At 46.6% G+C, this 26,724-nt stretch overlaps 1 protein-coding gene across 2 annotated transcripts; it reads right to left on the bottom strand.

Moving 5' to 3' along the window:
- Nucleotides 1–1,097: 1,097 nt before the first annotated feature.
- Nucleotides 1,098–25,188, bottom strand: LOC142586906 (uncharacterized). Of its 2 annotated transcripts, XM_075697791.1 has the most exons (7): nt 25,086–25,188; nt 20,739–20,819; nt 18,848–19,072; nt 14,925–15,182; nt 12,993–13,112; nt 6,228–6,611; nt 1,098–1,695 (listed from the first exon to the last, which is right to left on the bottom strand). In XM_075697791.1, the coding sequence occupies exons 2-7, from the start codon at nt 20,794–20,796 to the stop codon at nt 1,244–1,246; spliced, it is 1,497 nt and encodes a 498-aa protein (XP_075553906.1). In that variant the 5' UTR covers nt 20,797–20,819; nt 25,086–25,188; the 3' UTR covers nt 1,098–1,243. The 2 variants fall into 2 exon arrangements, with proteins under 2 accessions (XP_075553906.1, XP_075553907.1); XM_075697792.1 differs by lacking the exon at nt 18,848–19,072.
- Between the last annotated feature and the right edge of the window lie 1,536 nt (nt 25,189–26,724).

The raw sequence follows: 26,724 nt of genomic DNA, 5'->3' as shown, positions 1-26,724 counted from the left end.
TTACGAATGCGTCACTAAGCACCCGCTCTTTGAATTGTATTGCCTCAACAGGAGCCTTTTGAGCGGCATGCCAAGGCTTTTGAGCACAGCCGGGCCAGCCCGGTCGCATAAGCATTGTTGACGAAGTGGTCCGCGCAAGTGAAGCCATTTTTTAGAAGTCTCCATGCTGGGTGTGGTGGCTGACAGGCACGTATGCAAAGTCCACGCACCTTGTCTCTGGGAGACGAGCGCGACGGCGTGTCACGACCGATAATGCTGTTATAACAGCCGTTCTTTCTTCCGCTACGAAGAATGCTTCAATACCGATCGACGAGCGTGCGAACACGCGTGTAAGATGCACCACCTGCATGGAGCGCTGATGGGGATAATGTTTCAGACAGACCACGTGCGAACATAGCCGACGGCGATAAACAAACACCGCAAAGGACCGACACTCCGGAAAGACTGCGCCGGCTGTCGCTGACCTTGGCCGCGCACGCGCGGGCACGCGGGGGTGTCATGACGTCAAGTTTCAGCTTCTCCCGGCGGCCGCTTGGAGGCAAGGCGCAACAGAAAATCGCAAAAGAAAGGTGTTTCTCGTTCTTTTTTTCTAAGCAGCTTGTTGTATTCGTCATTTTTAAGACTTCAACTTTTGTTCTGACGCAGAAAACCACCCACCAATTTTTGTGTCCGTATCCCTTTAAATGCGTACCGACGGAAGCGCATAAGCAACGATTATTGCCTTAGGTTGCTGAAGACCGAAGGGAGAAAGTGCGCGCAAGGTGAAAGTGTGCGGAATGAGTTTTCTCCTCTTTTCTTTTTTTTCAGGTCGATGCACGAAGGCTTCAAGCTAGGTAAAAACATCACCTGAAGGCCGTGAATGCGGGAGACTAATGCCAGTGTTGTCACCTAAGAAGGTGGTCAGCTCAAAGGAGCTATGGACATCTTGAAATTCTCTAAAGTGCTACCACGAACAAGACCAAGTTGTAACTGCTCCTTTTGGTTCATTTTTTGCTCATCAGATTAACTGCCAGCGTTCGCCCCTGAGACCACCAAACAAACCACATGGCAAGCGCGCCAAATCGAATCTATAAGAGTGAAACGAGTAGCCAGGGCAACGAAGTCTCGGTGTTTTACTTCAAGAAAGAAAAAAAAAATGGAAAAGAGAAACTGGAGAGTTTGCTGGATGCGCGGAAGTGTCGCTGCCTCTCTTCCTTCCCTGTTCGCGCCACAAACGCGGCACACGCTGTCTCGGACGAGTATTTCAGTGGGACAGGTTGCGCAGCCGCGGGTGACCGTGCTTGTGATGGCGGCGCCGGTTGGCCTGGCGCAGCCTGCGGTATCGGCCCGGGGGCCTGTTGTGGGCGGCGAGCGCGTTGTGCGCGGCTCCGGCGGTGACCGCAGCGTCTGCGAAGGTGGCGCCTTTGTCCGGCACCGCCTTTGCAGCGTCGCCCACTTTGCCGCTCGTGGTCTTGGCTTCGAAGTGGAGCTTGTTCACCTCCTCGTCGGCGGCGGCAGCGCCGCCAGACTTGGCGGGTGGACCGGGGAGACCGGGGGCGCCTGGCCTGCCGGGACGTCCCGGGGTGCCCGGCGCTCCCGCGGGTCCGCCGTCCTTGGAAGGATGTCCGGGCTCGCCCATTTCGCCGGCTGAGCCCATGTGGCCCGGCTCGCCGCGCTCTCCGGGCCCTCCGGGCTTCCCTGGCTGCCCGTCAGCTCCTGCACGAAGGAGTGCGGTTCAAGGAGTAGCGAATGGGTCTTCGATGGCAGTCGCGAAAAGCAAAACTCGGTTCACGAGAGCACTATGCTGAAAAAGCACGTAATGGTTAATAACCCATATGACTATACATATGTATAAGCGAGAAGAAAGGGGGTTAACCGAGGGGCCCGACATTTATTAGTCATATTATATGAAGCCAACAAACACTGACACCAAGGACAACATTGGGGATATTACTTGTGCCTAATAAATTAAATAAAGAAACGATAAATTATTGGAAATGAAATGGGATGAAAAAACAACTTGCCGCAGGTGGGGAACGATCCGAAAACCTTAAAATTTCGCGTGCGATTCTCTACCAATTGAGCTACCGCGGTAATGGGAGAGTATCGCACGAATTGTTTAGCCCCATATTAATCGGTTTTGCATAAATTACCAAGCATCAATTTTGCAAGCACATAGTGAAGTCTGTAATGTCCACCAACCTCGTTTACGTGGATACGGTAGAAGCGTATAGTAAAATGTGTCGCATATACTCATATGCCAACGTTTACATGAATGCTCACTTTATTGCACTTTATACGCAATATGTTCTAACTTTATTTGTTTTGTTTTGAGTTACGATTTTATTGTTTTGCCCCTTACCGAATGTTTCAAATAGAAGTCGACCCCAAAGTACTTTTATTAAATAAAGAACTAAATACTGTCCAGCAAGCTAACGCCACGTACTGTCATATTTGAATGTTAGCGATGCCACTTCAGATAAACCTGCCTTTACTGTTGCATTGGGAAATGCACCGAAAATACCCGCAAGGTGTCGGCTACATTCCCTTCAGTTCTCAGTTGTTTGTCCGGAAATTTACGCGACGTTTATTTTCCGATAACATCCCTCAGTGTGCCAAAATAACAAACTTTCCCAGCGTGTTGCGGCGGTTGTATGGCCCCTACGTGGTCTCTACCGTAGCGGTTGCATACTCCAGCGGTAGCCCAGTGCGGACCTTCCCTTGTCACCTCCAAAGTGGAATTGGCTACGTTACTGACGGGAATCAAAGTACTCACGGATGTAAATGTCATTTGTAATTAACAAAGACGACACTGTTTCAACGCGTGCAATGCACTAACGAGTGAAAAGAAATTGCGTGCGGCCTGCTTCATAGGACACCATTGTTATTGTTTTCCTATCCCTCAGAGTGGCAACGGCCGCCGGTTTTCCATAATTCCTATAATTCTTAAACCGATAAGCTTTTGTTTACATGCGCGGTTGAAATCCGCATTCTCCATGTCAAACTACCTCTGTATGTAGCATTTGATGCGTTACGCCGTCCTATAGCAAATTACCCCATTTATGCGAGTTGCGATACGCGTGAAAGTCGACACGATACGATTCTGTCCCATTCGTGCAAATACTTTGCTATGCCGCGAAGCGCAATCCCAATGTGAAGATTATCAATGTGAAAGCAACCGTTGCTTCATCATGCTCACAGAACCTACATATGCCTACAGTGAGTTTTGGCTGGTTGCATGTAGCTTCTGAATAATGAACTGCCTTCTAGAAGGCCATTTATAAAGCAGCTTTCCTTACCACGACGAAGGTAAAATGACGACAACTGCTCGTTCAAGTCTCTAAATAGAAAACGTTGTAGCTAAATCGACAACAAAGTCGCTAAATCTAGCATCAGACTCGCTAAGATAGGAATACTGATTACAGACAAGGAATTACAAAAAAAATGTTTTCAAAGACAGTTTGGTTACACGACCCCAACAAACACGGGATGATGCAAGCAGCGGAAGGTGGCAATCATATCGACAACCCGGCGACAGCCTACTCTGTAATGCAGTGCCTACAGGGGGCGTCTTGTAAGCGGCTCTCACTGCGAAGGACCGTAACCCTTAACTGCTTGGCGCCAGCGCCATCTGTTACAGCGCGTGGCGGCGAGGACCGAAAGACAATCCTAGCTGTTCAAGCAAATAATGAGTGACTAAAGATAGTTATGTAAGAAAACTTTGCATAAGCAGCTGTTTTGTTGGATCTGCCAGTGTGCAGCTGACAGCGCCTGATTTCAAAAGGGGGGGGGGGGCGGAGGAGGGGGGTAGGCGTATGCCCTACTTTGCTGCCCCACTTCTGATAGTGGGTGGCCAAGTGCCCCCTCCTCTGCCCGCCTCCTCCGGTAGATACGCCTGTGGCTAACCACATCACATGCCGTGCGGTCGAACATTGGAATGGTAGCGTCAACATAAAGTTTCATCGAGCGCTATGTGCCCGACCCGAGAAAACAGCACGCGGAGGTCTCGCATCAGCGAACCTTAGCTCGCTTCGTTCAAGAACGACTGCTCAAACAGGCAACTTTAATTTAAGGTGCGGCTAAGGAAGTGAGTGGCTTTCGATAAGCTTGACTTATTGGGAGTGGCTTGCTGGTACAGTTTGCTTTGCCGTATCTGGCGCACTGGCGCCTATCATACTATGCTTTGACGGGGTAATTCCGATACTCAATAACATTTCACCTGAAGCACTGTACCGGCGTTTGACCCGATGGAAGTTACGCCATGATCTCGACGCAAGAAGGCCGTATTTAATCAGATGTATTCAGCGTCCCTGGTTAAGCCTAAAGCTCCGATAATCGATGATGGATATTGAAAACCGCCTCGTTCTGCCTCCGGCGCATTGCTGCCCAAGTGTTATGACACATAGCAGAGTAAATGCAACGACCATTTGAGAATTTTGGAGGCAAACATTGACGACGACTGAATAGACCCGAGGAGGGCGACTTTCCTGGAGGAGCTGCCATATTTCAATCAGCAATTCTTCCCTCGACAAGCGTCATTCATCGGCTTCGTTCACGTTACATCGCAGCGTTGACGTCACACGCTGTGCACCTGCCGGATTTGGTTCGTCACTTTCGGCACAACTGGTCAACGGTGTAGCGCATAAATATAAGCATTGCATTAGATTGCGCGTTCCATCGAATAAAAATTGTTTTTAACAAATCTGTTCGCATCGAATTCATTGGCGTTAATGCTCATCGTATTAACGTCAACATTCATCGTGAAATAAGTTCAAGACTTTTTATGTGCGTCTTATCCACTCCATATATATATATATATATATATATATATATATATATATATATATATATATATATATATATATATATATATATCATAGCGCGAACGAGGTTTTAGATAAGGAATATGCCGTTGGTGCAGACACAATCTGAAGAGGAACACAAGCGTTCTGGAGGATTGGTCAAGAAGGGGCACGCACTCAGTACCACAAACCAAAATGCTTAATCTTGGAAACTAAAGAAAATCAAGGAAGCCGCTCAATAGAATGCGCTATTCCAATATGAGTTTGGGATGCTTTGCGATGTCTCTATGCCAACACCCCATGTTCTGGTTCTGATAGAGGAACCTATTTTTTATTACGCAGAACGCGAGGGGCGTTTGCCCGCGCGAATTCGTCGGTCACCATACCGGGTGTATTAGGCGTTCGCAAAAGTAACTGTGCAGCGAAAACGGTGTTCTTAAAATTTGAACTTTTACATACTGAAGTGCACTGGTCTACAGGGGATGCTCAAAATGTCCACCGTCTGTGCCTTAAGCCGCGTACGCACGCGACACTGCACATGAATAAACACTTTGTGGAGGGTTGCCGGAGTCACCTGCGCAATGAGCTGTGTGTAGCTCCGGCAGGTGCGTGATTATGGCCTTCATACACCCGTGCTTCGTGCCCTCCGCAGATGTTGTCTAACTACACCTCAATGCCTATCATTTCGCACGTGAAACGGCCATGTCGTTCAGAATTACCATTTAGGTTTTTTTGTTACTTTCTCGCTGCAGTTACTCAATCAATACGTAATACGTAATCTCAATACGCAAGCGGCACCTCGAAAGGCTGCTCTGAAACGGTGCAGCGCAAAAGCGATGCGTAAACGGACGATGCCTTCGCGCTTCCCTCTTCCTGCGATATTATTCCCATTGGCACTCGGCGCGCAAACGCTTGCAAAGTTACTTCGACAACATGGGCAAGACAGACCGCATTACGCCGCCGTGTAACCAAGCTTCATTTTCCACCGCCCTACTTTGTCACTAGAGGGTTTCAACGCGATCAATGCTACGAAGTGGTCGGTGTTGATATTCAGATAGAATGCAGGAACAATATGGCGCCAGTAATTTCCGTGTACATGGCCGCCTTAAAGTCTAAAAACACGGAACGAGACCTCTGCGACGATCCCTTCTAACTTTGCAATATAAACATGTGCCGTCGAGTCTAACTCAGACACGAGATGGCGTCATTCGTGTAATTACTGAATACTTAGGTTTTTCCTGGAAACGGTACCCGACTGGGCACGCAATTATTCGGCAGTGCCGTATAGTAGCTTTTCTGCTTCTTTTTGTTCATTTGAGGTTAAAGGAAAACACTGAATGAGCTTCAAACACACGTCCACACATATTTCCTGCGATGAAACAAAGAACGCGGACCGCGAGGAAGAGGCCAGGAAAGCGTCGCTCTGAAAATGTACTCTCGACTCACCATCCTTTCCCGGCCGGCCGGGTTCTCCCGGCGTGCCGCCCGATTTCTCCGGAAGGTTCCGCCCTCCGGAGGGCTGCTGCCGTTCCGTTCCCGATGCCGGTGGCAGTGCCGGCAGTCCCGGCATTCCTGGCAGGCCCGGAAGGCCGGTCTTTCCCGCCTGCGGCACACCGGCTTCGTCCAGGTCCCTCCGCTCCGCGATGTCCCTCTTCCCACCCTCCCCGGGGGACGACGATCCCGCGCTGCCCGGCTGAGCCGGCTGTCCCGGTTGACCCGGCTGCCCTGGCTGACCAGGCTGTCCTGGAGCTCCGGGAGCACCCGCTGCCCCTGCCTCGCCAGGTTTTCCCGGGGCCGGCGCGTTCTCGCTAAGGCCTCGTTGGTTGGGACCTGCATTAATTATGGCGGCAAATCAATAACAAAAAAAAAAACGCCGTTTGGCATAGGCTGATTACAGTGCAACGCATAAAATCAATTTTCACAAGTAAAAGTTCCTAGTAAAAGTTCAAGTACCTGTAGAGGTAGTTGCGGATGCTGATTAAGTCATTTCCTGAAGTCCACCTGAGCGAGCCTGAAGACTCGCGTAGCGCTGGTGATGTGGAAGTTTCCGCTCTATGTCTAACAGTATGCGGAAGATGGGGCTTCACAAGTGCTCACAGCGAATCGTTTTTATGACGAAAGGCAAACTAGTGCTAGCAAAAGTTTCTTTTTGTTAAGTTATGCGATATTTCTGTATAACCGAGCTTCTGCAGCGCCAGGTATTCTCTTGAGTGGAAACTAAGTGGCGTCAACGTAGAGGCACCACTCTTGAAAAAAAAAAGAAGGAAGAGGAAGCTTAAAATGTAATTGGTGGCTTTGCACGCTGGAACCCATCTGGTTATGAGGCCCGCCAAAATAAAAACAAACTTGTTGGTTTCATTTAAACTCCGGTAAAGAGCGTTTCCCTGTAATCATCCTGGTCATGACATTAAGTCAGACAAACAAATGCGGCTCCAAATTCTTAACACACTTCCACAACGTAGCGTCCTATAAACTCGCAATTGGCTGCTAGATTCTTTAGATTATTGAGCTTGGTTATGGACGATCTTCAATCAATATCTTGACTACGTACGAACCAGAAAAACTTATCATCATGATTTATTATAAATTTTTCCTTAAGGTCCCCTCTCGAGGTATTAGATAAGGGGTGGGGGAGGTGTTACAGAAGATAAGGATAGAAACAAAGCTATGGTTACAATTTCTCACAGGACTCAGCCTGTGGATTCGTATTAAAACAAACAACAAGAACAACAAAAAAGCCAAGAGGCACGCTTAATAGAATGCAAACGCAAATCAGCAGAACAGTCACAATGTGAGACGGCAATCGCAAAAGAATGAAGGCACAGTACGGTCATTATAAAGTTAGGGTTTAAGGTGATCAGTAAGCAGCTGCTTGAAGACAATGGGGTTGCGCTCATTGACAACTCTACCTGGTAAGTTGTTCTACTCTATAATGGCGCTAGGCCAAAACGATTGAATAAAGGAAAATGTTGAACCGTGCAAACGCTGGATGCTGCAAGAGTTAAAAAGGTGGCGAGATGTACGGGTTGGTGGGATAAGAAGCCTTCCATGTGCAGTTCGGGGAAGTTATAATAAAGTCGCTGGAAGAGGCACAGTTTTGCAATTTTCCGACGCAACACCAATGGTTCGAGTCCTGGAGATGGTTTAATCGCACTGACATTTTCTTCACGGCTGTACCTGGAAGTGATGAATCTAGCGGCACGATTTTGTATTGATTCTAATATATTAATTAAGTAAGCTTGGTGCGGGCTCCAAATAGCTGAGGCGTATTCAAGTTTACTTCGAATAAAAGTTTCATAAGCTAGTTTTCTTGTGGATGAGGGGCACAGCGCAAAAGAATGAAGGCACAGTACGGTCAATCGCAAAAGAATGAAGGCACAGTACGGTCATTATAAAGTTAGGGTTTAAGGTGATCAGTAAGCAGCTGCTTGAAGACAATGGGGTTGCGCTCATTGACAACTCTACCTGGTAAGTTGTTCTACTCTATAATGGCGCTAGGCCAAAACGATTGAATAAAGGAAAATGTTGAACCGTGCAAACGCTGGATGCTGCAAGAGTTAAAAAGGTGGCGAGATGTACGGGTTGGTGGGATAAGAAGCCTTCCATGTGCAGTTCGGGGAAGTTATAATAAAGTCGCTGGAAGAGGCACAGTTTTGCAATTTTCCGACGCAACACCAATGGTTCGAGTCCTGGGGATGGTTTAATCGCACTGACATTTTCTTCACGGCTGTACCTGGAAGTGATGAATCTAGCGGCACGATTTTGTATTGATTCTAATATATTAATTAAGTAAGCTTGGTGCGGGCTCCAAATAGCTGAGGCGTATTCAAGTTTACTTCGAATAAAAGTTTCATAAGCTAGGGTACGTCTGACGTAACCAATTGATTTATTGGTGTCGGTAGCCAATTTTGTTATATGGTTGGACCAGGTCAACTTGCTATTAATAGTGATACCGAGATAACGATACGATTCAACGGTGGATAGGGCTGTCGAGTTTAAAAAGTACGGGTGATACGTGTTAGAATGTTTACGGGATACCTGCATAACTTTACATTTGGAAATTTTAAGTTTCATTAAAGAGTTGGAACACCAGGTTTCTAATGAATGTAAGTCTTTTTGGAGCATTGAATGGTCGGTTGGGGTCTGTAATGCGACTGTAGATTACGCAATCATCTGCAAGAAGTCGTATATTGGATGATATGCCGTTGGGAAGGTCGTTTATGAAGATGATAAAGAGAAGGGACCGAGGACGGACCCCTGTGGTACTCCGGAGATGACGCTAGCAGTGTTTGAGCAATGATTTCCGATAGCTGTGTACTGGAATCGATTAGTAAGGCAGCAACGGATCCATGACAGTGCGAGAGGGTCGAGACCGAGGCATGAAAGTTTGGCCAAAAGCCGCTGATGGGGAACACAGTCAAATGCTTTGGGCGAAGTCTAGATATATGACGTCAGTTTGGAGTGATGAGTCTAAGTTCAGGTGAAGTCCAGTAATAAATTCAAAAAGCTGTGTATCGCATGACAAACCAGGCCGGAAACCGTGCTGATTGTGAAAAAAGAAGGAATGATCACCCAGATGACGCACTATTTCCGAATATATTATATGTTCTAGGAGTTTACAGGGAATACTCGTTAGCGAAATGGGGCGATAGTTGGAAAGATCAGAGTGGCTGCCTGACTTATGTACCCGTACCACTTTACTAATCTTCCAGTCATTTGGAAGTGAAGTATCATTAATGGACTGGGTAAAAATTATTTGTAATATTAGACTGGAAATTGCTTTTGTACCTTTTAGTATCTTAGCAGTGATGTTATCTGGCCTGGGGCCACTAGAAATCTTTAGGTTATCAATAAGTTTCATAATGCCTTGAGATTTAATCGTAATAGAAAACATGAGGGGAAAACTGTGGCTGGGCAAATCAAAGTCCTTCAGTGCAGGCTCACGAGTGAAAACAGAAGAAAATATGAGTTCTTTACGTCTGACCGCTGATCAAGCGGCACGTTTGAACCGCCAGGCTAAGTCAAGGAAATGTTATTGGAGCTATTGGGGGGGGGGGGGGGGGTTTGGTTTCAGAATATTCCAAAATTTTTTGGGGTTGACACATATGATGTTAGGCAAATTGTGGAAGAACTTCTTGAATTGTCTCAAAGTGCTAGTGTATTTGTGCAGGCTTTTGCAGTACTTGTCCCACTCTGCACAAGATTTAGAGCGTTTTGATTCACGAAACAGACGTTTCTTTTTCTTCCCGACAGCCTCCGTAGTGTGTTAGAAAACCAGGGTTTTCCTAAATCACCGCGAATGCGAACAAGAGGCACATGTCTCTCAACAAGCCATAATATTTTATTCTTAAATAGCAACTAGTTTTCATCTACTGTACGAGAAGGAGCAGTCTCACGAAAAAAATTTGAAAAAGTGTTCAGTTCAGTGTTAATTTTGCTAAAATCTGCTTTGTTGTAGTCCCTAATGTATTTGGTCGAAGGCTGTCTGAAAGGAACTGCGATGCAGAGATTGAATAGCAGTAATTTGTGGTCGCTTAGGCCAGCAACGGATGATAGCGATTTTATTATTTTGGGGTTAGAAACAAGGACAAGGTCTAGAATGTTCTCCCCACGAGTTGCCATATTAACCATCTCAGTAAAGTTGAATGTAAGGATTGTGTCAAGAAAATCTTTGGATTGTCGGTTATGTGCCTCTAGATTTGCCCAGTTAATGTCCGGAAAGTTAAAATCGCCACAAAGTATAAAATTCACAGACGGGGAGCGTGTGTAAAGATTCGCTAGTACAGAATTTAGTTCATGGTTGAAGGAAACATCACAGTCAGGAGCGCGATAACAAGCAATAATCACAATCATACTTGACCGAAGTGATATATTTACACACAAGATTTCATGTTGACAGTTCAATTTGGTGACATATGAAGGAACACTTTCTTTCACAAAAAATCAAAATGCCGCCTCCCCTGCGCCCCAGCCTGTCAAGCCTGTGAACAGCGTATATTTGGCTATTATTTAGTAGCTCGTGGCCAGCAATATTTGGATGCAGCCAAGATTCCGTAAGTATAGCGAGGTCAGTATTGTAGTCTTTCAAAATACATTCTAGGGCGTCTTTCTTAGGCAGATAACTACGCATGTTTGCGAGCAAGACCGACATATTCTGATAAACAGGGACAGTAATCGAGGCGAGGCAGGTCTGGGGGGGGAGGGGGTGTGAAGAGGGACCCGCATGCCTGGAGAGACGCAGTGACCGCTATGCCCTCGGTTCAAATATACAATCAGTTTCAGCATTGTACGTGAATTGCTTGCCATCAAGCAGCAGCCTGTCAAAGCGAAGTTTAAATGATCTGCCGCTCTGTTATCCATGAAAACAAAGTTTCCTTCGAGCCTGTCGAACTCTGGCTGAGTAGTCCTCGCGAATCGAAAAATTCGTGCCTTTGAGCTTAGAAGCCACTTCAAGAATTCTTGATTTACCTTTAAATCTTGCATATTTTACAATAATAGGCCTAGTTTTGTCTTGCTGGTAACGACCAAGTCGGTGTGCACGCTCCAACTCGTCAGTACTAACGGATAAACCGAGTTTCTCGGAGCAGAATGATACTATTTTTGTCTGGGACTCAAGCCAAGTCTCACCCTTTGTGTCTTGAATTGCACAAAAAAGTAAGTTTGAACGACGCAGGTGATTTTCGGCATCATCGCATTTTTCGGTGAGAACTTTGATTTCAGTGGGAAGTTTTGTGAGGCTACCATTCCCGTCCGCCTTTAAACCTATTTCATTTGACTGAGTCGACTGTACAACTGAGCCGACTAAGTCGAATGTACGAACCTGTTCAGCTTTACAGTTCCTTCGGCATAAGGCGACTTGTCGTACCATTGGAGCATGATGTCTATGAATGTGCAGTTTTTAAATAGTCTTAACTACCTATTGTATGCGAATTTTGAGCCGCGCTCTGTCGCTGTTAGTATAACCCGGCTGTCCACAAAAGGTGTCAAGGTTCCTGTAGCGCGGACGTCTTTCCGGTTGCCCTCATGATGGCGGCCAAAAGGGCGAGGTTAGTGTTTTTATATTTATGCTCTACCTAATCACACGGCACAAATAGGCACAGACATACAAGAGGCAGAGAACACGTAATACCAGCTTGCAAGCGGTTGGTGCAGATAGAGGTAATTCAATGTATTTTAAACGTACATGCAATCGCGGACGCTAGAACACTGCACTGACAAACAATATTACACAAAGCGCCAAAAAGTGTAAAATTAACAGAACTCGTTTTCGCAATGCATTCTTTCTCAGAGCTTATATTGTGAGCGATTTCAAGACTTGAGAAAAGGTTTGGGTGCTAACAAAAAGAAAAATAAATTTCGTCGCTTTGCGATGCGGTGGCCTAAACATATGCTAACGAATGTGATCGAGATGCATACGCACGCACATGCAAAAATGCATTACATACATACATACATACATACATACATACATACATACATACATACATACATACATACATACATACATACATACATACATACATACATACATACATACATACTGTTACGTATGGAAAGACACACATTAAAGAGGCTATATACAGGCTATTTACACTGGAGCCAGACCACCAGGCCGACACTCGCTCGCGCCAAGGGCACGGACCCACTTCGTCTTCGTTCTCGCGGCGGCTCGTCCCTTGAGCATCGCTCGATGTTATCGTAATAATAATATTCTGCTTTTCTCTCATACATACATACATACATACATACATACATACATACATACATACATACATACATACATACATACATACATACATACATACATACATACATACATACATACATACATACATACATACATACATACATACATACATACATACATACATACATACATACATACCTATCACACAGTTAAGTGTGCGGGCAGCTTGCACACCTTACGGTGTATGGGTGCCAGCAAAGAAGTCCTACGTTAGTGCAGCATTAGGTTTGAGCCAAACAAGCAGCAATGTTCGTCTCGCACACTAGCATATAGCATACGTAGCACATTTAAAATCCAGGCAGCGCGACCTGGCTCAGCAAATATTCTGCTTTTCTCTCAGTTACAACCCGCACACTTTTGACCCTGCATGTGTGAGTACATACGTATGCATGCATATGTGCACAATGCATAGAAGGTCCTCTTAAACATCCTGTTCAGGCTCCTTAAAATGCTTGTCTCGCTACCTTGCTGGCCTGCCGAGCCTCCAAGTTGTCCTGGCTGTCCTGCAGGCCCGGGTCCTCCCCCTGTTCCAGGCTGTCCCGGCTGTCCTGGTTGTCCTGGTTGACCAGACTGTCCCGGTGCGCCTAGTTCGAGAGGACCAGCAGGAGTTTTGTTGCACTCTCGAGTAACTCCCGTGCAATCTAGTAAGGTTTACCACTCTGCAAAGTATGGTTGACAAGCTAAACGATTTTTTAACCTTGTAACTATAGGTGCGCTTTAACCGAAAGCAATTCCAAACTGATTCCAATTATGCAATCAGCCCTCCACAATTGGTCAAAATAGTTTTGGCAACCTTCTAAAAAAATGAAGACAAGGAAACGAATAAATGTGGTATCAAGTACGATAGGGAAAAAAATTCGTCTTTTTTGGTAATAAGTCAGCAAATATCGGCAAGTTGTCAGTGCCACATTTCGAAGAAGAATGACTCGAAGAAATTTTAGCCTGAGCCCCAAATCTCTCGCTAAACAGTGAACGATTCTACATATTGTGAATAGGAACAAGCAAGCACCACACGTGCGTCTGTTGCAGCTGTGGTTGCCCAGGTAATGTTCATGCGGTGGATAGGGGAACTTGGGTCTCGTTCCGTTAATATCCAAAGCCTAGCCCTTTCAAAAAGCCACAGAAGCACGCCGCACAGCTTGGAGCTGATCTTGGAGCGGTCCCAGGACCGCTCCAAGATCAGCTACGATTCACGACATAAGAATGTGTGGTAAGATAAAGAGGACATAGTATGGCTTTGGACACCAATTCGCAAGCGCTGCCTGCGCCCGAAGTTTCTGGCTCGTTACACCGGGCCTTTCGTCCTCACCAATCGCCTTAGTGATGGGACGTATTCGATTGCTCGTCTCGTTTCTAATGGCTACGGGTCTAGGAAGACGCAGCTTGTTAATGTTGCCCGCCTGATGCACTGTCATCTCCGTGTCATCTCCGTGGATGTAACAGTTAAGCGGGCTTCGTCTGTGAATGGAGGAGTGTTAGGCTAAAGCTACAGGAAAGGCGAAGAAAGAGGAGAGCGAAGTGCACTTGTCTTTGGAGCCGCTCGGTGTGCGAGCGGGCAACCTCCTATCCTATTGATCAACACATATTTAAATAAACGCATCCCATCGTAACAATATTCCTTCTCTACGAGTATCGACGGGCTCTTGGCATGAGGGCACCAGAGTGTGCTCCACATGTACTCTTACAGAAGCGACGTCGTATTGGGCTGCCGACACTCTAGTAACTGTATGTGCAAGGAGCCCTCACCAGGCACTGCGTTCATGTCCGCGGCGTCAAGTAAAAAATAACTATAGTAACCGACACAATCTCTCATCTTGTGTGAGTTGATTCTTTTCGATGCTTACATGATTGCTAACGTAAATACAGCAGTTATTCACGCACAGCAATAAAATGCATTGCCTTTTTCATTTCTCTTTCCAATTTGCGACACATCGAAATGTATTTCCACTCAATCTCTACGAAAGCATTTGTAAAATTAGTTTTCGCTGTGATACCATGACAGGTTTCCCGACTTTTAACGTTACAATCCGGTATACGCAAAAGGCCCGTATGCCTTTTATTGATAGTCGTACATAATCATAGTGATCCTGCATGAAAACGAGCATGTTGCCTGACAAACGCTTATAACAATATATGATTGCAATACGGATCCTATGATTTTTTAAGTCATTTTGACTTACATCACTGCATATGACAACCTTAGTTGCTTCGTAATTTTCCGCGCAATTCTTCAACTTTCACTCCCTTGGTTTAGCACTGGTTGCGCACCGTTTCTTGATATTGATGCAAGAGCGCCATGTTATAGTCAAAGTTGGAAAAATGTTGAAGGTTTTGTCGCACTGAACTATTAGCACAGCTCCAAGAAGCGAGCCGCTGTAGACTCTGCTTCCACAGACCTGGAGCTCCCGGCTGTCCCGCTGCACCCGGCGCACCTGCCGCTCGTGGCTCGTCGTTTGCGCCTAGATTATGGCTGTAAAGTCCGGCCCGTTGGCCGGAACCAATCTGAGCTGGCAAACCGTGGACGGCAGAGAGACCGGGATTGTACAGCTGTCCCTGACCACCAGAGAGGACATCGCTAGCCTGTGAACCCCCATGGTCTAGCATGTCCTGTCCCGTGATCTGCGGCTGCTGGGCTGACTGGCGATCGGCTCCACCTTGAAACATTGCAGAGCGCCAAAAGAAAAAAAGAAAATATGCAGGGTTAGTAAACGTTCTGCAGCTTCTTACATGCCCTAACAGCGATGAGGGTGCGGCACTGTTGCATGGACAGACATTTTTTCCCTATCGTATGGCGGTCACTTGCAAGAACGATCTGCTACAAAGCAAATAATAAGCAGTGCTATACGTTCAGACGTTCATTTCTCCATCTAATTTCTCGCAGTCATCTAAGTCGCACACCTAAACCGGTAGGGACACCAGTGCGACTGCACTCGATGCATTTGGAAATCGACCGATGAGGACCGCCATCATGTCAAGGGCATATCGATGCGGTATCGCTACGCCCCACGTCTGCCCTCGCCATAACGCCCTACTGTGCCTCGCGCCGTCCTAGCCACGTTGACTTGAAAAGGATTTGCTGTTACTCAACGATCACACGTGACACGTGGATTCAAAAGAGAAATGGTAATATTCAACAAGCTGCTCTCACGTTGATCGTTTACTCTCACTGAACACGGAATCCATCTGAGCAGGCTTTCCCTACGCTGCAGGTAGACTGCCAAGAGGTCCCTTTTCCTGGTCCCCTCGGAAATAATTTGCGGTTTTCTCGTTTCAGTGTTTTTGCAGGAGGCCCAACAGAGCTGCCTGCGCGTTTCAGAAGTACGCATATTTGCGTTTTCAACCGTTCTTTATTGAAAACTGAACGTCGGCTACCGCGCGACTTCCTTGTCCACGCGCATTTGAATGGGCTATCGTTCTAGTATGCAGTGTTACACGGGTAACAAAGGCACTGTCTTTTAAATTGTAATGGCCGGATGCCGAATAAGTGCCACTGAAGCATTAAAGATGCTATTGTCACGAACGATCTTAAACTTAAAGTATCCTTAGCCAAGAAGTTTAGGAGATACTTGTACGTTTGTTCGATGTCAACCCCCGCGTTAGGTACATCTCAATGGAAAGACCGGCGTGTTCTGAGTGATTTATCCGACCACCGCGCACCGAAAAGCAGATCCACGAAAGTGATCCGTAGAGAATACGGTCCCAGCATGCTTGTTTACAAGCCTAAACACGAATAAGAATGGCACGGTATCTCACGTATATCGTCAGAAGAAAAAAAGAAAGCACAACCGCATGATTTGTGATTGCCTCTCAACTGAGTAGTGTTTACGCTGCATAGGTAACATGACCTTGTCTTTTTTTTTTTTACACTTTTGAGAAACAAGGATACCTGATACCACTTCCCTTGAAACTAGCTGTTTCAGAGCGCCATCTGACATCGTGTTTTTTCTTCTATATTTCTCACCATACATTGCAATATAGCTGCACGAATTGAAGATATGACCACATATTCTCAAAAATGTAATAATTGGCGTCTTATAACACGCGTGATTTAGCGACAATCATGAATTTATGTTCGTATCGCCGTGCAACTTGTCCGGCGCTACAAGTGGCCCAAAGCATGACGCTAAGAAGCAACTGCCCACGCGGATTGGCTCACGCTTGTCGCCGCGAGTTGCACGCTTCCAGCAGTGGCGTTTTCCCGACGAAAAAAAGTGTTACAGCATGTCCGGTATTCGGGAAGATGCGAGGGTAACTGCGTAATATCACATTTGCGGACGCTGGTAGTGGCTTCTTGTGCAGCTCGATTTCACCAGCATGCCTTACACAGACGCTTTTGTATTCCAACAGTGTTCTCGCCAAAAAAATAAAGAAAATGAAAAAAGAGAAAAAAGTTTAATAGGGGAATGTGTTCGCGATCCCGCCACTGTCAAAAATTCGCACCAGCGGCGGACTAGAGTAGCCTTCGTTACTACAATAATAGCACTTTTTTTGTATAACTGAGCGTTCTGAGCAACAAGATGGCGCCACCAATCATACAGCATACGCCTCCGCTAACCTGCTAAGCCGCTTGCATCTGCCAGAATATTGGACACGCTAAAGCTGGCAAGGCCAGAATAGCGGCCGGTGTCAACTTTGGTGATGGCCGCCGGGGGAAGTTCGTCACGTGGACGCCGCTATCTCGCCCGCGTTCTGACGCTTTAGGAGTTCCGGTACAGAGCATTAAAGGAAGGAAAGTACCGCAAGAGAGGTGAACATTATTGTTTGGGGGACAAGATACGCTGCAAGGGAGCAAACATTTTGTGTAAAAGTGGGTGTTAAAGACAACCACTAAATCAGTGTACACTGATAACGCACGATTTCTAGAATTTATTTGCGGTAATCTCATGGAAATATGCCAAATATTAGAAGATGAGACAATGGTCAATGTTCCATCTCTGTGAATGTTGCGCCGGAGCCAGAACATCTGTCGATGAGTGGGACATGACGGAGTCTAGATTTTTTTATGCATTTGGGTGGTTTTGGCTCAGTAATAGTTCTAAAATACGCAGTCTTAGGCTGTTTTAGAATGCTACAACATTTTGCATCTTTACCGATAAATAATTGAACTATCGCCGAACAGACGCTGTCGAAACACAAAAATTTGAGCCATCATCCGCCTTTCGTTTTCGCGGCTTGCCTGGCTTACTGCGTCTGCTCGTGGTTAGAGCGTCTTTTGTTGAGTGATTTTGGAAGACTGATTTACAGTTAAGCCCCGAAAGCTTTTCTATTCATTGTGCGGTTTAATGAGGAGATCTGCGAATCAGGCAAGCTGATACTGATTCATTATTAGTATACAGCGCAAACAAGGAAGACGAAGTAGAGACACGAAGGGAAACAGTGCATGGTCCGGTCGTTTCGTCTTTGTCCACTGTAAAAATTTCTACACCATTAAGGGCATTTTCTCGTCGCACTGTAACACCCTTACCGTTAGGGCCTTACAAAAATTTATAGAAGACGACAGCGAAGCTCCAACGAGACGTGCGATGACAGAAGACGTAGTTGAAAACGATGCAATTATTCTGACAGCGTTGGGCGCACAGAAATATCCGACAAGATAATTTCACAGGGAGAGATAGGAAACTCCCCTGTCAGATATTTCTGTGCTCCCAAGGCTGTCAGAATGATTGCATACTTTTTAACTACGTCTTTTGTCGTCGCACTTCTCGTTAGAACTCCGCTGTCGTCCTCCATAAATTTTTGTAAAGCTCCAACGGTAAGGATATTCCAGTGCGACAAAAAACACCCTTATGGCCGTAAACCTTTTTACAGTGTTTTTGTTGGCGCTGTAGTACTTATCTGCTACTATATATTTAGGGCCCAGTTATCGGTTGATCAATTCTAGTGCATACTACAAAACACCCAATGAATTGGTTTACATGACGTTATCTTGTTTCATTTTGCGGGCTGCGAAGAAAGCCCGCAAAAGCCCTCGTGATTTCGGCGACCTAAATACTAGTCAAAGAGCGAATTCATCAAAGATGTACATCTCTATGTTTAAGGTATCGTTCTAGTTGCGTGAAACACACATCAGATAGAAATGGGTCTCGTATTTAAGTCAATTGTATCCTTCGCTCGTGTCTGCTTCGTCCCGTGTGCTTGTCAACTTCGTTGTGCTTCTAGCCGTGCAAAATAAGTGGCTGGATGAATTCTTTTGACTACAATGAAAGGTAGGATGCACCTAAAATACGTGGGCAGAATTTCGTTTCGTTGTAATCGTCTGCGATAATCTTCTGGGCTCGTCATATACGCTTCGTCGCGGAGAAACCAGCCGCCTTTTTACCTTGATCTGTGGGCATGTCAACGAGCCGGAAACGACTGCGCCGGCGCTTCCTTCCGCCCAAGACGTAGCTGTTGGACATCTCTTCGACGTAGATGCTACTGTGACCCCGGCTGATATCCTTGTAGCCGTTAGGGGCTGCGGGGGCGGGCGCTTCGGCCGACTGGACATCAGAGATCTGCCTCGCAGGGTAGCCGAAGTCGCGATGCCTGTATCGCCTGTACTGGCCTGGCGACGAGCAGAAAATGCTTATGTTTGGGAGCAACATTAAGGCATAAACTGGGCCTTGGATTAGCGATTTCATCTGCTAAGTCCCGTCCTGTCAACGAGGCTTTAGACACCGGGCGCCCAAGCATTCTACGAGGCGATGATTTTTAAGTTAACAGAATCTTCTAAGATCGCTTGTGGCCGGCAGCCTAATTGTAGTACTTGAACTGGATTACTCAAAGAAGTGGACATTTCCTCGCAAAAAATCGAAACACATATTAAACTAATTACAAGGAATCAGTAAATAAATTCTGAATTATTTACTTGACGCTACATATTGCAATTTTTGAATCGCAGCCGGTGAGTTCGCAAGGCTTATTCATTTAAAATAAATTTTCGCGATGACACGTACACCTTCCGAGATATTCCTTCTCAAAGCGTGCGACCAAATACATGAGCGTTCTAGTTACTTTCATGCTTCAATGCATAAAAAGGGTATGTTAAAAAAGCAAGTGGAAGAACAGTGCATTCTTTACTGCGAGTTCGATGCCGCACATCAAATGACAGAAATGTAATCAACATAAAAAGATACTACGCGTATGCGTCACGTGCCTGCTTTCACAATCCGCTTTTCGCACGGGAGCGGCTCGAACTGCTCTCGGTGTCACCAAACTGCTCCTGCTCTGCCATTGGATAACAGTGCTCCTGCTCTTTTTCGCCAATTGGAACGCAGCTACTTTTGAGAGAGCTCCTTTGGATATGCATTTCATAACTCTAGCTCGCCCAATGAATTGTAACATTAGACAGCAGAAGAGTGATATCCTTTACGCACCCGCCTAGGTGGCCCAGTGCCTTCGGTGTTGCGCTGCTAAGCGCGAGACACCTAATCTTTGACTTAGGTGTCTTTCAGTGGCACTCGCATCTCGGCGTTCGTGTTCTTTAGTTTGGGCGAGCGAACGTCTTTCCCCTAGCGCGATATGCAGCAAGTAGCGAGGGAGGGCTTGGAGGAAGCGAAGCGCATGCGCCACCTGGCGGGGCATAGCCCCCTAGCGAGCGGCGCACGAACCAGACCTTACGCGCACTCTCCGGCGCTGACGTCAGAGCAAGTAACGAGCGCGCGCGCGCAGCTGCTGCGAGCAAGTGAGCGAGCGAGCTGTGAGCGCCGGGAGAGAAGCGAGAGTGGAAGGAGTGACGTCACAACCTCTCTGCTAGGCAGATGTTCAGTATATGGCAGGCAACTGTTTTCCATTAATTAGCCGGTTAAATATCATGCAACCTTCTTATTTGGGACGTCACTAAAGACGTCATTACCTCGCCTTTCCACTTCCGGGTTTCTAGGAATTTCGCCAAAGTCGTGCTCACGTGGCAGGTCTCCAAATTGTACGATTCTGTGCTTTGGTATGCGGTAATCAGTGATTTCTGACTAATTCCAGAAACTCCAGATACTTTAGTAATTCAACTTGAACTAAACTTATGCTCTCATATATCGACAATGAAACGCACGAATTTCGTATGGTACTATGTTTTTTATAAATCTTTTACCGATTGATATTGATTTTCGTTTTCGGTCGTATCATGAGGTGGAGTGGAAATGCTGCGCAACAAACAAGAGTGTTACTCGATGCTAAGGAAACTAAAAAAAATAATGGTTATTTACAACTATTAGCAAGAATTAGAAGACACTCACCGCTAACGGCTACCACTGACGCCGCCAACAGCACAGCGGCTAGCGCCACACGCACCATTCTTACCGCCCGACGTCGAGAACCTGCGACCGTAGAGGTAAAAAAAAAAAAGCAATCGACGGCGTTATTGACGCGTGCAGAAAAGTTAACTCTGTATATAATTGACGGCGCATCAAAAGCGGCTACTATAATGCGAGGCAGTTATGCTCGCATATTAGTCTATCGTACTGGGGGAGTCACATGCTCGAGAATGTGCTATTGCAATGCGAAGTAAGGCTGTGAAAAAAATGCAGAGCCTGCGAAAAACAAATTTACTCGCGATTGAGCGGTAAATGCGAGAGAAACGCTTTAACATTGCGTCGCACCTGTTTTAGGTCCCCGATCAATAATTTAAACCACGTTCAGCGCATTGCCAAACTGTTTAGGATCTCACTCGTTACACGTCCTGCGTGTTCGAGGAGCGAAGTGACGGTGGTCCGGGCCAGATCATGGTTATTTGTGCTACATACATACGTCTCTTCCCGCTTTCGCACTGCTAGTGCGACGCCTTAAACAAATTAGAACGGCTGGAAAGAGCATACAAATGGGGTTATCGAAGCAAGCAGACACATCCATTTCGGCAGAACTAACTTGAAGCACCCTTTCTGGAGAGTGAGCCGCTAAGCTAAACAGGTAGGGAGACAATTCCCAAGTGTAACGTCACACGCTACACCGACTGTGTTAGCGATGTCGTTTCCAATATTCCCATAAAGTGCGGCAAGGTGCATATTGGACAAACGGGACGATGCTTCAACGATAGAGCCAGAGAGCAACGGTTGGCGGTCAACAGCAACATCGGCGGCCACTTGGCAGACCACTGCATGCGCTGTGGCTTTGTGCCACTCCTCCACAAAATGACCTTTTTAAGGAAAGCAAAAAAAGAGAACCGCACTGAAAGGGAGATAACCGAGGCGTTCTTCTTCAAAATAGCAGAAAATAAGTGCGTGAACACGCCTTCACTAGCCTTATGTGACAAAGAAGTGTCATTCATAAATGATAGCCTGTATTTGCCGCGAAGATTGGAACGTGCCACTGGTACGTTTGGTTGGATGCTCGTATTACGCTTGTAATGCACGCGTGCTCATATGTACCTGCCATTATAATTCGGTACAGACCACTGGCCTACGAGCAGTGTTAATTCCTGACACCCCTGCCTATCTCTACTGCGATTACATTTCAGTTAGGTTTCTTCTATAAATATGCGTGGGGTCTGGTGAAGAAACAGTTGGAAGTTGGTTCCCGTAAGTGTCGTCTGTGCCTCACTTCGTCCTAAACATTAAATTATGGGGTTTTACGTGCCAAAACCACTTTCTCATTATGGGGCACGCGCGTAGTGGAGGACTCCGGAAATTTCGACCACCTGGGGTTCTTTAACGTGCACCTAAATCTAAGTACACGGGTGTTTTCGCATTTCGCCCCCTTCGAAATGCCGCTGCCGTGGCCGGGATTCGATCCCGCGACCTCGTGCTCAGCAGCCCAACACCATAGCCACTTAGCAATCACGGCGGGTTTCACTTCGCCCTCGTCTGCTTAACGCCGTAACCTCTCTTCTTTAGGCTCAAAGACCACTCGTGCTGTTTTCGTCACCACTCACTTGAGGTCGCTCCATCTATGCGACTCTTACAAGACCTTGATATGCCGTGCGCGCTAGCATACCTTCGTGCAAGCAAGCGTGGGTTAGTAGTCGCACTGAATTTTTCATTTCTCGTTGGGTTTTCCTTTTTTCGCGTTTACAAATAAACACGAGAGGTGTAATAAATTAGCACTGGATAGCGCAGTTTCAAGACGGCACAAGAGAAGAGAATGACGCACTGGTGTGTTTCGGTGTCTTCTCTTGTCCGGTCTTCAAATTGGGCTTACTAGTATTAATTTATTATTATGGACTAAATGAACGAACTAGCCCAGCAACGAGGTTTATTAAGTAGAGGTGTATCTTCGTAAAAAAAAAAAGAAAACGTCCGTACGTCTCTTACAATTCACTGTTACTCCGTGGTTAACATCTTCACAATGATAAAGGCTAAGAAGTCGGCTAATTAGTTTGAAGTAGCTAATTTATGTCAGTGACTAAGAATACTGGAGTTCCGACAAGATATTATTACTGGGCTTCCTTCTGCCTTTTTTTTTTTAAATCTTCGCGCAGTGCATGACTAGGACGCTCAGTATATGTCGTATGTCAAGCGCGAAGTGAAAGTCGCTAAACTGGCACACGAACACAAATGACTGAGTATACCAACCGAAGCTTACTCTGCGCAGAAAGGGAATCTGCCCAAAGAAATGGGGCTTATTTTAAGCGACGTTCATGTAAGAAGTGAAATTTGATCGGCACACAAACCCACATATACACACGCACACGCTAAAAAAAAAACATACTGCCAATTATCACCATATGTTTAAACATAAGACTCATCCAGTATTTCCCTTACATAAGGATCTGCTTATTCACGTCCAGTATCCCAGCCTGCTTAAATTTCGTTTATCAAGGCTATTAACCAACATCGCGATCTACTCACTGACGGTCTTAAGTGTGAGGTTCAATTAACGATTTGTAATGCTGTTTTTTATGGAGCGACAGTTTTTTTTTGCCACATAGCTCTGGCAACAGTAGAATGTAATCTATACTGTACCGTACAATCAATACAAACAATGCACGAACACATATCGCGAAAAAGCTTATGGTTTTCCTTTTTTCTTTAGGGGGAGGGGATAAAGCTGTTTACCTTACGCTATTGCATCTGTGCCATTGGAATACTCCAGCATGTATAGCGATTTAGCAACTTAAATGCAATGGAACGTGGCAACTGCTACTCATTGAACTCCGAGGAAAATTATCGAATGAAATACCGGCTGATTTCGTAGTAGCGGGAGATCGCCTTTCAGCGTGTCAACGCATACACTGGCCATACCAGATTGTACGGGCCGCAAGCGGCGTTCCGCTGACATAATCGACGGAATCGTCTGGCTTCAAATAATGTATGATAACACATTAATAGAATAGCGCGAAAGGAATCAAATTCCTTTAAACTGAGACATTCGGCACCTATATCGCAATGGGATTGAATTCGATGGCGGCGAATAGCCCCAGAAAGGCCCCGTGGACTCGAACGAGTTCCAGACAGATTTCATTGCCGGTGCTGCGGGTATCCTTCGCCACGAAGCAACCGTAACGCGAACCAGCAAGTAAGTCATTCCTCGCGGCCATCCGCGAGTGGCCGCCATTTCGAAACACTGTCGCGACAGTGGCGCTGCTAATAGAATGTTGAGAAATATTACTCGGTACGGTACGACAGACGCCACGCCAAGCAGAAGTGAAATGCCAAGAAGGACCGAACCGACGCGAAAAGTTAACGTGCGCTAACTAGGCGCGAGCGGAAACAGCTGCGAGAAGGAGAGGAAGGTACAAGCTCCGCACGGGCGTGTGGGCGCACGCATACTCAGAAGATCGCGCTATTAGTGAGGCGTCGCGCGCTCTGCTTGCCTTCGGGGAATTTCGAGAGCAGGCCGCAGCTCCCGTGGCGTTGAAAGCGAGCCGTGTGAATGACGCGGCGTTTCGGGGAAAGGAGAATCCGCGCCGCTCCAGGCGCCGAAAGGCTCCGCGTGAACTGCCTTCTACGTCGGACAGGCCCTAATCTTCCCAAGGTATTGTTCGCCTTTCAACGCGCGTTCGCTTGAGAAGGCCCGCTTATGACTTCGTGGCCCTCCCTATTCCTAACCCGATAAGTGTGATCGCTTGCTCTGGATTGGGAAGGGGCGATAAAATTGCCCTAACGAAAATCGTACCAACATCTCGTAGAAGCCTGCAGGCTCACGTATGGCTAGTCTATGGTGGTATATGAGGTACGTAATCTAATACGCTAGAAACAGGTCTTGTATAATGCGACAACAATTTTCGCACAATTCTACGTCTTCATTCATCATTTGCGGCTGGCCGATCCCAGTGAGAATGTCAGCGGAACGCTGTGCTGACCAATAATGATGAGCAAATGAAATAGCCCATTGGGGAAAAATCATTACAATATGCCGGTCCAAGGTTCCAATTTTGTTGCCACGCCTTCAGGCCGACTCTGCTCCACTCTTATCTTCACGGTCGGCTGATATCCCAGTGATAACGTGGATGTCTGGAGCGTCGTTCCGACCCCCCAGGAAGCGCCAAAAGCGCGAGAAGGAATAGCAACGGAAAAGGGGGCGCGGCTGCAAAGATTGCGGCCAGAAATTTCCGTTCTCTGAACGGGGCACGATCCCACCCCCGTTACTCCTCGATAACGACAGGCACCTAGCATCGTATGGTTGCGCTTAGCGTCGAAAGAACTCACCTTACAGTCCCGGATTCTCCCGACGCCGATCGGCCCTGGAGTAGGAAACAGCGATGGCGTCCGAAGCGCGCGGGGTTGAGGCACCGAATGGAACCCCCGCTGGCACCGGCCACGCTTTCTCTTCTTTCGCGGCGGCGGCCGCGCGCTGGAGCACGCTCTGCATGCCGCGGCCTCGTCTTCTCCTCGGCGCATCAGCGGTTGCAAAATTACGGTGCGGGGCAATCGGAGCGTGAAGATATCGAGCTCGCCCTCACGAAAGATTAGGCGGGATTACCGTGGAGCCGGTTAACTGCATTCATGATCAGCTGCTCCTCTATTTTCGTGCTCATTAGCGAGCTTTATTACTGTAACCTGCAGTCTCTCAGTGAGAAATAATATTATTAGCACGTGACGAAAAAAAATTAGAACATCTTGGCAAGTCTTTAGGAAAAACGCGCGTTCCTGAAAAGCAGTTAAGGCGATGAATAACGAATAATTAAAAGTAGCGCCATGGTTGTGCAGGCACAGCTCAAGCGATGAAGAAGAAAGAACATCCATCTTCACAGTTATATTCAGTTTCGTTTTTAAAAAGTAATTTGGCAGCAGTGCCGCAAGTTATAAGTAGCCGAATTAAGCAACAGCGGCATCAAATAAACGCGTTCATCCCGGTGTGACGCCGGTACTGCAGCAATGAGCTCATGTGCTGCCCGCTATATCCGACGGATATAGCCCTCTGCAACTCTTACTTTTGATTCCTTGCACAGCTCGGGCCTAACATACTGAGTACCACAGACACAACCGTAAATGGTGATGATTGGCCACTGTGACATTTAGGGCACCTTACAGACTGGTCCCATAAGTAATACGGTCTGAGACGGCTACATAAACAAAGAAATTCTTGACGTAGTAGTTCTGCGGAAACCCGCAAGGTGGAGAGAAGTAAGGAATAAAGGGAAAATCAGATATCCACCCGTTCGTAGCAATCGCTACAAAGGAAACCCATACGGATTCCTCGAAAGAAAACCCTCACACGCTCAGGAAGAGCAGACGCTCTTCCTGAGCGTCTGCTCAAAGAAATTCTTGCATTTCCGGAATGCATGGATCACTCTTCCTGAGCGTCTGCTCAAGTCCTCAGTTAGTGGAAGCAGCGCGAGGCACGATTACATTTCCTGTAGAAAGCATGCACCGAAAGAGGAGGGAGAGACAACGATCTGCCGCCCAATGAGTTCATCCGTAGTGACGCATGAGTACATGTGCTCGGACACGGCTGGCCCCTCAAATTCCAATAAGAACGACATTTGGCTTTAGCAAAATATGGTTATAACTCAGAAAGGGTACAATGAACAAAAAACATGTTGTAATTAACAAAATTCATCTTTGATTGCGCATGGTTTGTGCGCGTTAGAACAAGAGCTAGTTTTATTACACAAACGCAACCTGTAGTTGCGATTGTTGACGAAGCGTACACCCGTCAATGTAGCTCATTTGACAAAGCATTGGCGCGCGTCAGGTATGCGTTTGTGGGTTCGGCTCTTACCAGACGAAAATTGTCTGTTTTGTGCACTTTTATTTTCAAAAGGAAAACTTTCTTTGGCTCTTTCATCCATTTTAGTGGTGGGGAGTTGGCAGTCGAAGCTTAGAACAAGGAAATCAGCGGTGA

Source organism: Dermacentor variabilis, chromosome 7 (assembly GCF_050947875.1).
Source record: "Dermacentor variabilis isolate Ectoservices chromosome 7, ASM5094787v1, whole genome shotgun sequence".
NCBI lineage: Eukaryota > Metazoa > Arthropoda > Arachnida > Ixodida > Ixodidae > Dermacentor > Dermacentor variabilis.
Note: the sequence above shows the minus strand (reverse complement) of the source record. Positions and strands in the feature narration are given on the sequence as shown.

Coding starts and splice junctions, on each gene's coding strand:
- LOC142586906 (XM_075697791.1), bottom strand. CDS start 20,796: ATGGTGCGTGTGGCGCTAGCCGCTGTGCTGTTGGCGGCGTCAGTGGTA. Junction 15,183..18,847: donor TGACATGCCCACAGATCAAG/GTAAAAAGGCGG, acceptor CAATGTTTCAAG/GTGGAGCCGATCGCCAGTCA. Junction 1,696..6,227: donor CGGCCGGCCGGGAAAGGATG/GTGAGTCGAGAG, acceptor TCCTTCGTGCAG/GAGCTGACGGGCAGCCAGGG.